Source organism: Glycine soja, chromosome 7 (genome assembly GCF_004193775.1).
Source record: "Glycine soja cultivar W05 chromosome 7, ASM419377v2, whole genome shotgun sequence".
Classification (NCBI taxonomy): Eukaryota; Viridiplantae; Streptophyta; class Magnoliopsida; order Fabales; family Fabaceae; genus Glycine; species Glycine soja.
In genome coordinates this window covers 3,592,685-3,604,723 of record NC_041008.1, presented here as the reverse complement: position 1 = coordinate 3,604,723, position 12,039 = coordinate 3,592,685, and the positions used below count along the sequence as shown (strand labels likewise).

The 12,039-nt window shown below is 30.7% G+C and overlaps 3 protein-coding genes across 3 annotated transcripts; 1 reads left to right on the top strand and 2 right to left on the bottom strand.

The window, feature by feature from the left end:
• Window positions 1-479: 479 nt before the first annotated feature.
• On the bottom strand, window positions 480-818 carry LOC114419312. The gene has a single exon (XM_028384964.1). The coding sequence runs from the start codon at window positions 816-818 to the stop codon at window positions 480-482; it is 339 nt and encodes a 112-aa protein (XP_028240765.1).
• Window positions 819-2,935: 2,117 nt separating this feature from the next.
• LOC114417834 (cytochrome P450 704B1-like) lies at window positions 2,936-5,716 on the bottom strand. The gene is made up of 6 exons (XM_028382869.1): window positions 5,408-5,716; window positions 4,885-5,100; window positions 4,478-4,774; window positions 4,029-4,406; window positions 3,343-3,543; window positions 2,936-3,223 (listed from the first exon to the last, which is right to left on the bottom strand). Exons 1-6 carry the CDS (start codon window positions 5,681-5,683, stop codon window positions 3,044-3,046), a joined length of 1,548 nt encoding a protein of 515 aa, XP_028238670.1. The 5' UTR covers window positions 5,684-5,716; the 3' UTR covers window positions 2,936-3,043.
• Window positions 5,717-6,705: 989 nt separating this feature from the next.
• On the top strand, window positions 6,706-9,777 carry LOC114418207 (probable complex I intermediate-associated protein 30). The gene is made up of 6 exons (XM_028383444.1): window positions 6,706-6,827; window positions 6,916-7,029; window positions 7,132-7,277; window positions 7,563-7,643; window positions 7,760-7,858; window positions 9,235-9,777. Exons 1-6 carry the CDS (start codon window positions 6,776-6,778, stop codon window positions 9,421-9,423), a joined length of 681 nt encoding a protein of 226 aa, XP_028239245.1. The 5' UTR covers window positions 6,706-6,775; the 3' UTR covers window positions 9,424-9,777.
• The last annotated feature ends 2,262 nt before the right edge of the window (window positions 9,778-12,039 follow it).

The following is a 12,039-nucleotide window of genomic DNA, read 5'->3' as shown; positions in this document are numbered from 1 at the left end:
TTTTTTCTTTATATGCATTAGTGAATTTACAACAATTATATATATATATATATATATATATATATATATATATATATATATATATATATATATATATATATATATATATATATATATATATATATTATTCAAGTTAGATTTTTTTAGTACGAATATTTTTTATTTATTACTTATTAGGATACAATATAATATCATAAACACATAAGAATAAATTAAAATTTAATTTGTAGTAACTACATCCATCATTTCTAGTAATACATTAAAAAAAAGTGCTTTTCTATAACAAAAATCGATATAAATCAATGATCGACAATAAATGAATCATAACACATAAGAATGAATTGAATTCTTATCTAGTAATAGACATCTCCATATTTAACCTATATTTAGTGCGCTTATCTAACAAATATCAATGTAAATCAATCAATAATCAACAAGAAACCTAAAGCCTCTCAAGAAAACGAATTGTCTTTGATTAATTAAATTGGTTTAACCCTCCTCTTACATGTAATCTTCTCATTGGACTTGGACCTTTTGATCAACCACTCTTCAAAATCTTGTGCTTCGAATTGGATCCTCAGAACCCCTTCATTCCTAAACCCATATCCCTCAACAGACCTAACCAGCAGCTCTTGGAAATATGCATCACCAAGTGCTCTGGTGTGAACCATAAACCACTTGCATGTATCCTCAGTTTTGCCAACACATATTGGAACATAACCCTTAGGTACCAATAGAGTGCCTTCTAAGCGCTTATAATAATAAGCACTTCCACTACTCATCACCCATTTCCTTAACTTGCTTTCTCTTGCACCCATTGCCAAATCAAAGCTCTTTCTTCTCTAATAATGGCCCAGGCAAATATTTTAGCCGTGAGGTACTTGACGATGTCCTTGCTACGTACAATATCACATGTCCTATAAATATAAATTAATGTTAATTTTGAAAGTTATGCGTTCACTTTGACGATCGGTGATATTGATGGTAAAACGTTTGAACTTTGCATGCACATAATTTTCCTCGATGCTGAATGCTGTAACAATGTTGGCAGCTATATATGCTTGTTTTATTTGATGTTATTTCTTATAATTTCACTAATTTTGTAAATAGATTTTTCATAATAGTTGAACTTTTTTTATCTGTGCTTCAAGTAAGATTGTCTCTAAAAAAATACATGAAAGAAACTAAAAAAGAAAAATGTATATAAATTATTTCTTATTAAAATCAATTAATTTAAAAATCATATTAATTATAAAATTTACTTTTTTTACTGCATAAAATTTTACTTGACAGATGATAAATAAGTCATTATGTTTTATTTAATTTTTAAAATAAATTATTATAGTATAATACAAGCTAAATACGGTTGACGAATAGGGATTTCTGTTAATTAGAAAAATGGTAAGAGTACAAAAACTCTGTTTAAAACTTTTCGATTGCATAAACTTATTTAAAAAAATTTAATGAAGCAACCTAATTAATTCTATCCATTCCAAATATAGTTATTTTTTAAACATTTTACCTAGTACTCTTCGTGTACTAGACTAATCTTAGACGTAATTTTCATATAGTTGGCAGAAGACAGGAATTTTGTCTTCTTAAAAATATAAAAATCTTTGTTTGATACTAGAATCTTCTAGGATCAATGGATCATATTCTATTAGCAGTAGTATATGCATTGCTATATGCAATGAATTTATTTGTAGCCGTTTATAATTAAATAAACGTTTTTGAAACGTTTTGGACTGAATAGTTTATTTATTTATTTTACAAGAACAGCGAAATTATATTTCATTCAACATGAGTGAACGAATACGAGTTTTCACTATTATGCATTCAAACTGATACTCGAGTTATAGTTTTCAATTATTAGAGTTGACTTTGATAAGGTAAATTATATCGAATTAATTGAGGTCTCTAACCCATCTTTATGTAATAAAACATAATTTTTATATCGCGAAGGCATTATTTCTTATTATAATGATGTAATTACATCATTATTAATTTTTTATTTTTAAAAAAGATTATTAGTTTCTTTTAGTTTTTTCTGAAAGTTTCAAGCTCTTTTGTGAATAAAAGATTTAAATTATAAGAGATATATGTATAATTAATTTAAATAAACAAGTTTAAAAGCTTTTTTTATCCCTCTGTTAGTTGGAATTTGTTATAATTAATGACATTAACAATGGTGTGTCTCGGGACTAAAATTATACAATAATGTACCTAGACAATTCACTTGACGGAATTAAAACTTAGGATACTGAAATCACACTTTCGTAATACTTGAAAGATTGAATTGGTAAAATTAAAAAATAAAGGATTAAAATTATATAATTCCCATGCTTATATAAAAGACTAGAAGTACAATTAAATCTTTATTTTATTTTAGAATTGTTGAAAGGAAATATTATATATTGCATCAGTTCTTAACTGATATGCGAATTATGTTGCTATATATGTGTTTAAACTTATTTCTTAAATTTTATTAATTCGATTACTTTTCTTTTACTGCATTTGATTACTTTTAGGAAACTGTTACTTGTATTATGTTTGTGCACAAAAATTTACAAGAAAAAAAAAACATATCAACCATCTCATATGATGAAAATTATAATGAAAGCAATGTTTTTCAGTGAGAAAGGCTTACAAGCCCAACTAAAAGTCTAAAACCCAAGAACAAAGCAAACATCATCCACCAGAAATGAATGGTTTTAATGGGATATTATGAAATTTGTCAAGGACTTTTTCTGTTTATAAATCATTGTCTTTACTTTTATAAATTACTTATAGTTGTGTAAAAAAATGTTATGACTTTTTACTTGTTACTCCATGCATTCTAACATGCTTTGCATGCTCTTTACCCCATGAATTGATCTCAACCGCTCTCACTAGCTAGTTTAGATTGACTCCAATTTTTATGGGTTTAAAAATGTTAAAATCTTACATATTTTTATTATTTTATTTATTCTATCACTTCAAACATGCAATAATGATGCCTATGCAATACATAATCAATCACAAATCAAGTACTGCTGAAAGCATCTCAAGAACGTCTCTCTATGGTAAGTTTCAAACCATATGCCATTGATAATATAGTCATCATCCTGTATTTCACCATATGACCTGGCACCAAGTTGAATTTGTAAAATCTGAACAAAATAGCTAGCACCATCCTCATCTGAAGATATGCAGAGTCCTTGCCAAGGCATATCCTTGGTCCTGCCTATAAATCCAAAGGAAAATAATAAAACTAAGGTGTTTGTTGCACATCTTGGTTCAAACTCACATTACCAGCTTAGGATTGTTATCATAGATTATAGATTCCAAAAGAGATGAACTTACTTGAAAAGCAGTGAATTTGAATGGAGATTCAGTTTTTAGAACTCCATCCCTATACCATCTCTCAGGTACAAATGAAGCTGCATCAGGACCCCAATTATATTCCATCCTTCCCATAGAGTATGGAACATAAGTTACCATGCCCCCTGCCTTTATTTTGGTTCCATCTGGCAATTCATCATCCTCTAAGATGCCCTTGGGATCCTACAATTGAACATTGATGTTTACAAAACTAGTTTTTGGAATCATAGTAAATTTAAAGCAACAACCTTAGTGAACCCCTTTTTCAAATTATATGAAAGTGTTTTGGTTAATAATAAAACTAAGGGTAAAATGTGGTTCGATTTTAGGTTTCTCAAATTTCAGTTAAAATTGATCTTAGCCCCTATATTCTAAAAACGATGATTTTGATCATTGTAGTTTTTGTAATTAGTGAATGTTATTGTTCACCCAAGTATCTTAAGTTTCATAAAAAGGGACAAAATTTACTAATTATAAACAATACAAAGATCAAAACCATCATTTTTTAAGTATAGATACTAAGACTGAAAATTGAGGGACTTAAAGAAACACATTTTAACCTAAAACTAATGTAACCTATGCAATTTCATTTTTCTAGCAATCATTAAAAATTTGTCTCACTTTATATGGAATTTTTATAACAAGAATCAGTGTAAGAAAATGCATACCTGAGGAACCGCTGGATACAACCTTAGGGTCTCTGTTATAACAGCATGCAGATAGTGCAATTTCTCTAGTGAATCTTTATTCAACAACCTTGAAAATTGCTCAACTCTTCGATTGAATGATTCAGGATCCTCTTTGTCACATTGAGGAAAGGAAATGTTTTCTTCTTTTGCTCGATTCTCCTCAAATTTTTTTAACTCTAAGTAAAGTTTGTCAGCAACATGAGCATGTGTCATTACCATGTATATGGCCCATGATAGGGTTGTTGCAGTTGTGTCTCGACCAGCAATCACAAAGTTCAACACAACATCTCTCAGACTCTTGTCTGTTGCATTTCTTTCTCCTAGTTCTATGAATCTTGATAATATATCTTGCTTCATCTGTATTTTTAACAAGAATGATAAATTAATATAGGTTTGAACTTCACTATATAGTTAGGATATGAAACTACCTGATTTTGCTGGCCACTCTTTTTAATATCCTCTATCTCTGCCTTCCTTCTCCGAATTACTGAGTAAGTGAAATCATCAATGACTTTGATACTCTTTCCGAGTTGTGCTTCTGATCCTATACTTAGCATTTTCTTAATTTTCCAAAGTGGATCGATGAAGCGAAGTGTTACTATGATATTTGCAGTGTCAAAGGCATGAGCAAAGCTATTCTCTGGTAAATTGGGAGCCAATGTTCCAATTTCCACTCCAAATCCAACCTTACATATGGAGTCTAAAGTCATTCTCATCAACAATTCCTAGAAATTAACATTTGAAGCGTCACCAATTCTAGCCTCCATTACTTCATAGACTTGTGGAAATAAAACTTGAAAAAAAAAATTGTAAGCATGAAGAATGTTTGTAGCACCTGCATGTCTATTTCTTGGTTAAGGAAAGATACTTGACTGAGAATGGTTGAAAGTTTCAAGGCATATTCCTTGAAAACTTTGGTGCTGAAATCCCTTAAATTTCTAGATGCAAACTCTAAGCTAGCAGTTTTTCTTTGTTTCTTCCAAGGCTCACCATCAACATTAAATATCCCATCTCCAAGCAACACTTCCATATATGAATGGTACACTTCACCCTGCAATTAGAATCACAAACTTTTCCATCAAAAATATTAATTATGTAAATACAAATAAGTGTTATCTTTCTACAAACTGTCACTGTAAATTTACACCGTCAATTAATTAGAAATCATCCTTGATATGATTTTTAAGGTAATTGTTGTAAAAGTCAACAAAATTATCATACGTAATCATTTGTGATTGCATGATCGTGTAGAAGTACTTAAACTATTTACTCAAAAATAAAACATTAAATACGATTCAAACATGATCCCACACCATAAGGTTTAATATTGAAGCAAGAAATGATGTAATGTAGACTACCTTTGGATAATTGTTGAAGTTGGTCTTAAGTACATGTTCTACATTAGCAGGATCAGCAATGTAAGTATAAGTTGTGAAAGGCATAGGGACCACAATGGTTTTTGACTTGGACAAATAGTTGACGAGCCAATCGTGCATCCTGTCATAGTTCATCAATTGTTCAATGGCAGCTCCAAAAAAGGGCCAAGTTTTGGGGCCTTTCTTGTTTCTTTGACTCCATCTGTGTATGAACATCCACGAAACAACCATGCAGATCAATATCATTAACCCTCCCATTTTGCATAGGTCCCTAAAGGGAGCAACTAATGTGAGGTTCGGCTTATCTTTCATTTTTAAGACATGGAAAATGACCTGCATATGAAAATCTAATGTCACACAAGATGCATGTTTTTTTTTAATGAGCACAAAAGATGCATGCTTTAGTGATTGGTTGATGTGCATCATTATATTAATTAAGATTTAAGAGAGACCATATGTAGTTAAAATCTAGGTACCTTATTGGTTTATTTTATGTATGTTTTCAGCTATGTGTTAGCAACTTTGTCACATTCTTTTAATGCTTATGGGTTATGAACATGAAAGATAAAGAAAAGCTTGTTTTGTGCCACTGGTCTAAACTTGTAGAATTACCATTACGGCCAAAGGCTTACAGAGGGTACAACTATGTAAGTTAACTAATAAATTTGTCATATTAATTAATTGGTATAGAGATTATTTGACTTATCCTCAGTGACTCTTCATTTTAAGGAGGAACACTCTAGTAAAGTAAAAATAATGTGATAAACTTGTGTATTTCTATCATGATATCCTCGATAAGAAAACAATTATTTATCAAAAAACGTTTCATCAAATCAAACATATATATTTTTTGTTTTTATATAATTTACTCATTTGATATTGATCTTTATATAATTTTGTATACTAGTTTCTATATTTTTTATTCATTTACATTTTGGTTTTTAGGGTCTAGGTACTGATTCTCATTTTTTATTCACTTAAAATTAATTTTAATCTCGATTGTTTTTAATTTTATTCATTAAGGTGTTGACTCTCATTTTAATACAAATATAAAGTTTAAAATCAATAGTTTAGTGTTAAGAAACATAATATGAAGTTTACAAATCCCTATGAATTTCATAGATTTTGAGTTTTAATCTCTATAATATTTTTTTTTGTCTATTTTTAGTCTTTCATTTTTTTATTATTCATATTTTTTGTTTGTTTTGGGGTTGTAAAGTTGGGCCATACAATCTGAAGAAGCCCAAAAAAGAAGGCCCTTGCATTTGCCCCTTAGGCCCATTTACTGATATGGTTGATGGTTGAAGCTGTCGCCACTGTTGGTGGTGGCGGTGACAGAGAGAGAGAGAGATGTCGAGATTGCGAAGACTGATCCAAGCTTCAGTTGATGCTACTAAGAAAGGTACTATATGTTTTTCAATCTTCGTTCATTCTCTCTTTCTCAAAATGCTTGATCTCTCTCTAACTCTTTGTGTGCATTGAAACAAAAGTTATATCTGGTAATCTTGATGATTTGATGCCACCACCGGAGAGACCCATCTTCAGCTTCAATTCCAAGCAAGAGTTAAGCAAGTGGCATTTGTATTCTGATTCTGAATTTGGAGGTGGGGTGATTCATTTCATGCCACTACTTCATTCGTTCTAGTAAAGTTTGCATTTTAAGTTGTTTTAGTTTTCGGGGTTTTTAATGTTTCGGTGTTACCCAGGTTTGTCCTCTGCCTCTCTGCAGATAACTGAGTCGGAAAATGGAGCAACTTCTGGAATCTTCTCCGGGAACCTTTCTCTGGATGTCTCTGAGGGCTCTAAATGGAACATCACTCGGAGTGGCTTCTGTGGAATGCGCTCAAAAAAGGTTGCTTTTTTGCAAAAACAAGCATATTGGATTTAATTAATGTGATTATTGGTGCTTTTTTTTAAATATTAAAGAATTTAATTATAATGTACTGATAGTGTAAAGGATTTTTATACGATCATCCTATCCTATGTTGTTATGTATTTATGAACTATGAAGTATGATAAGATTGTTGATTTTTATAATAACTATTTTAAAATTATATCATGGTGATTTCTGATTAGTTGGCAGTGTAAAGTCTATATTGAATGTGTTATCTTTACACAATTCTTTGCATCTTTGCAGTTTGATGGCTTTATTGATTTGGATTCATATGATACTATTGCTATGAAACTTAAAGGAGATGGAAGATGTTATATATCTACGGTGAGTGAACTTTTTCATTGTCAGGGCCAAAATTTTATGCTAGGAAATCTAGAGGGCTTAAATTTCATTTCTTTGGTGGTCTTGTGAGTATTGTGACCGGGATGATTTTGGTGCAGATCTACACAGAGAATTGGGTCAATTCACCTGGACAGATGGAAGATAATTCATGGCAAGCTTTTGTTTATGTGCCTGAAGGCAACTGGTACATTACCAAGGTAAGTTCTATTTGCATCTCACTGCTTACATTGTAATGACTCATGATTGGTGGTCTTGTGAAAACCTGCAATTTTGTAGGATGTCTGCTCAATTAATTTGAGTGATATATACAATGGCCTGTTGCTTAGTAGTTATGACTTATGAATGCTTTTCCTGCCATAGAGTTTTTTATTAGTTATTCCAAATTAAATGGTGAAAAGTAGTTACCTTGATGTTATGGTGTGATAGGTTTTTCTTTGGGAAAATTAGGACTTGGATAACTCAGAGTAGATTCAATGAAAGCTCATGCACATTGCTCTTGTAGCTTTCCATCTGCTTCTTTAGAAGCTTTACCACTGCAATGTTTATGAAAGGTCTAGGTGTGATTAGGAATAGTGTACCATTTTGCTTTGATTATACAATTACAAATCTCTAAAAAATTTATGGTTTAACACAATCATAGACTATGTAAGTTGGAAAGCTTCTGAGGCATTATTGGAGGCAACCAAGTAAGCATAGACACTTCAAAACAACAGTAGTCATGTTTGTGTCATTGACATGTCAGAATCAGACACCTATATATGTTTGAGATTTTATGGGCAATTTGAATAGTTCTAAGAGTATTTCTTTTATTTTTTAAACAGGGGTGGATATCTCAATAACGAGATAAATTACGGCTTTCTATTGTCTTTACAATGACACTTTTTTAAACACTGATTATCTATTTTGATTTAAAGTGTCCTTTATGTTAATTCTATTCTAGTTTTATCTGTTAGATTATAGTTGTGTGATTCATGTCATGTCTTATAATTTTTAAAATTTGCCATATTCCTGTTTTCTAGTTGTATCATATCTGTGCTTTATAGGAGGCAGCTTTTGTGCATAATAAATGTGTCTTACATGGCTCTGCAGATCGTATGCTTAACATTTAATTTTCGGTGTGCTTATATTCAGAAATACTTTTATCTTTTTTATCACAATCTGTCATGGTTGCTACTCATCATGAAAGTATCAATGTTGTTAGTGAATAAACCAGGTCTTGCTGGGCATTGATCTTTACTATTTGAAATTGAGTTGAGAACATATCAACATATGATGGAATATTTTTTGCTAGGTTAGGTACCTAGTCGAACACTGGCATTGTTTCATAGTCAACCCCAAATCTGGGTAAACAAGGAGGGTTATGTTAGGTCCTCAGCAGCTAATGTAAAATTTGTCGAAATACTAAACATGGATCACTCATGGTCTTTAATTGAGTCCAATGTTACTGTGTGATCCATGTAACTAACCTTACGTAGTGGGATAAGGCTTTTGCTGCTGCTGTTGTCTGTACCTAGTTGATTTCTATATCAACATATTGGGTGTCATATGCTTATTAATTTCATTGATTGGCCAGATTCCTCTAGCTCGATATTTACCTACTTGGAGAGGGAATGTTATAGATGCACAAATCGAAATGAATCCATCCCGTGTTTTGGGCATGTCTCTATCTGTCAATGCTGAGGGTGGTGTCCCAGGTGCTAGATCTGGACCAGGTGATTTCAGAGTTGAACTTGATTGGATCAAAGCCATGAGAACAGAATGAAGTATAGATTACTCATAAAAATCAAGAATTTTTCTCTTCTTTTAGGGTGCCCTTTTTTTGTAATAATAATGTATCATTTTATGGTTCATAATGGAAAATATATTTGGTAGTTATTCCAGCAGCAGTACTCTTCTGGTATTATTGAGTGGTATAGTAGGTCCAATAATGGAAGCACTTTCGGAAACAAAATTCATTGTTTTCATCATGTTCATAGCAGAAAAATCAATACTGATTGTCACCTTGAAAATATTGCAGACAAAATGGGATTGTCGGTCATCAATTAAGTGAGGTGAATTTGATAGAAAGGTGCATTACTACTAACCATGTAATAGAGCCAAATATCATTATCACTTATCAGTTTGTCTTGTACCGATACCTAAATTTAAGCTAGCTTATTTCCAGCAATTATGATCTTCTCATGCTACTTTTTTTATATATATAGAATAGGACTTGCTACTCTCTGGTTTGCCAAATTAGCTGTTGCCTTCTGCAAAAGATAGGACTTCTAACTGTGAAATGTTAGCGATATATTTTATAACAATCTTTCAAAAAAAATTCTCTATTATTGACTACAATTCATTTGAACTCACAAAAAATACAAGTTTCACTAACTATTTAACGAGTCAGATAATGTTGTTTTGATGTTGAAAATCAATTATCACGTTTTTCCATGAAAAGGAAAAACACATTTCAAGTGTAACGATTCAAAATTATTTCAATAAAATCAATGATGCTTAACTTTGAAACAAATAAGCCTTGAGTTTCATTTTTTGTTGTTTTCTTATAAATTTCAGCTTAAAACAGGATAGAGAATGTTAAAAAAATGCATAGAGATTCATAAACTTTTTTTTTTTTTGTAGATTTAATTGGTCTTTTGTGATAAGCATCTTGTGATATCTGTAGAATAACAAGTATAGCTTCGACTTATTATGGAAACTATAATTGAGGCAGAAGAATTTATTTTCCGTTTTGAAATATACGGCACTACCCACTCCTCATTATCTTGACTAAAGCTTAAGTTGAACAGTTGATAGGCCAGTGGGATGTTGATTTTTATATGACTTTTCTCATGCACTTTTCAGCAGAACAAATATCTCATCTCATCAGTGCTATCTCATCATTGCTATCAGTCACAGTGACTTGTGACTGAAGATCCTAAATAAAAGAAACTCAGAAATTCCAAGGTTGATACTGTTTGATCTTTTATTCAATCTTAATATATGCTTTAACGTATTCTTTAGAAATAAACATTTTTTAAATATAGTTCACTTAACTTTACGTGCTTAATCTTCTAAATATATAAATTAGATATTTTTTATCCATTAAAATAAAAAAATTATGTTAGAAAATTTATAACGATTCATATATCCTATCTAATTAACTTATCTAAATCCAATGACATAAATTAGATGAATTGAAACTATAACAAAAATACACATAGACAAGTCACAAGAATTGGGTTATTAGTAAGGGGTTTGGATGGTTTGCATGTAGTCATATATTCAAATTTCATTGTTACCCTTGTAACAAGAAACGAGTAAAACGACTCAAATAGCCTAATAGATAAAAATGACAAACAAAAAAAAAAGCTCATTGGTTTTCTTCTTTATAAAAATTTGGTCCAATGCGTATGCACTATACGCACACACACAAAATAAATAACTAATCTTGAATCTTTGATGAGAGCGGTGTTTATATTCAGTGTTTAATCTATTTCTATTTGGATTAAAATAGTCTCCAAAGAATAATACATGTGAGAAATAAAAATAAAGAGTAACTAATCTACATTGATGTGACATTTACTAATTTTATACAAAATTAATTTTGTATTGATTAATAGTTAAATTATAAATATTTATTTCTAAAATTTAAAAATTAACAAGAAAGCAATTAACGTTTTGTTTTGTGTATTTCATAAATCTTAATATATACTATTAATAGAGAAATAAATAATTTTAAATTTAGGTATGATTGTATGGTTATAACTTTCATGATAATTTTTGTTACTGTAATGATGAATTTTAAAATAAAATTATTCATGATGTAATAATAATTTTAGCTTAGAATCAAGCCCTCCTCCTCTTGTTTTGTATATAAAAGGAAACCAGTCAATAACACTTGTAGAAATTTATGGTAAACTAAAGCAAAACTACGAATAAGTGGTGTTTCATTTTGAACTACGGAACTGAAAGGGACTAGGTAAATTGATTCTTATAATAAAAAAGGACCTCCTGTGTCACACTAAAGCCACTTGACAGTTAATTGACTATTCTTGCTGCAACTTGCTATTTCGTATTGTTTTCATTTTCCATTCTTTGCATTGCATCATTACCAAAGTTGGGAATGTGATTAAAGTTGATGGGACCACATAATTAACTAAACAAAAAGGGCTGTATATTGGCTGCGTTAATCTGGCAATTGGTGTCTCTCAACATGCAACTTGTGAAATAGTTGCAATTGCCATAAGTAGTTAATTCCACGTTGAGTTATTGGTCAAGTTTAGGCAGCTGAAATGAAATAATTTTCAAAAAAATATTGGGCAAAATGGAGTGCCCCACAAACTTTTTTGCGATTAATATGACCAAATGGGAATTTTATAGACGTCGTGGGCAAATG

What these genes read in the sequence shown, in the direction of transcription:
- LOC114418207 (XM_028383444.1), top strand. Translation starts at nt 6,776, where the DNA reads ATGTCGAGATTGCGAAGACTGATCCAAGCTTCAGTTGATGCTACTAAG. An exon ending in GTGGAATGCGCTCAAAAAAG is followed by an intron (nt 7,278 to 7,562) that starts GTTGCTTTTTTG and finishes GCATCTTTGCAG; the next exon opens with TTTGATGGCTTTATTGATTT. An exon ending in GCAACTGGTACATTACCAAG is followed by an intron (nt 7,859 to 9,234) that starts GTAAGTTCTATT and finishes TTGATTGGCCAG; the next exon opens with ATTCCTCTAGCTCGATATTT.
- LOC114419312 (XM_028384964.1), bottom strand. Translation starts at nt 818, where the DNA reads ATGGGTGCAAGAGAAAGCAAGTTAAGGAAATGGGTGATGAGTAGTGGA.
- LOC114417834 (XM_028382869.1), bottom strand. Translation starts at nt 5,683, where the DNA reads ATGGGAGGGTTAATGATATTGATCTGCATGGTTGTTTCGTGGATGTTC. An exon ending in ACTTCAACAATTATCCAAAG is followed by an intron (nt 5,101 to 5,407) that starts GTAGTCTACATT and finishes TTCTAATTGCAG; the next exon opens with GGTGAAGTGTACCATTCATA. An exon ending in AGAGTGGCCAGCAAAATCAG is followed by an intron (nt 4,407 to 4,477) that starts GTAGTTTCATAT and finishes TTAAAAATACAG; the next exon opens with ATGAAGCAAGATATATTATC.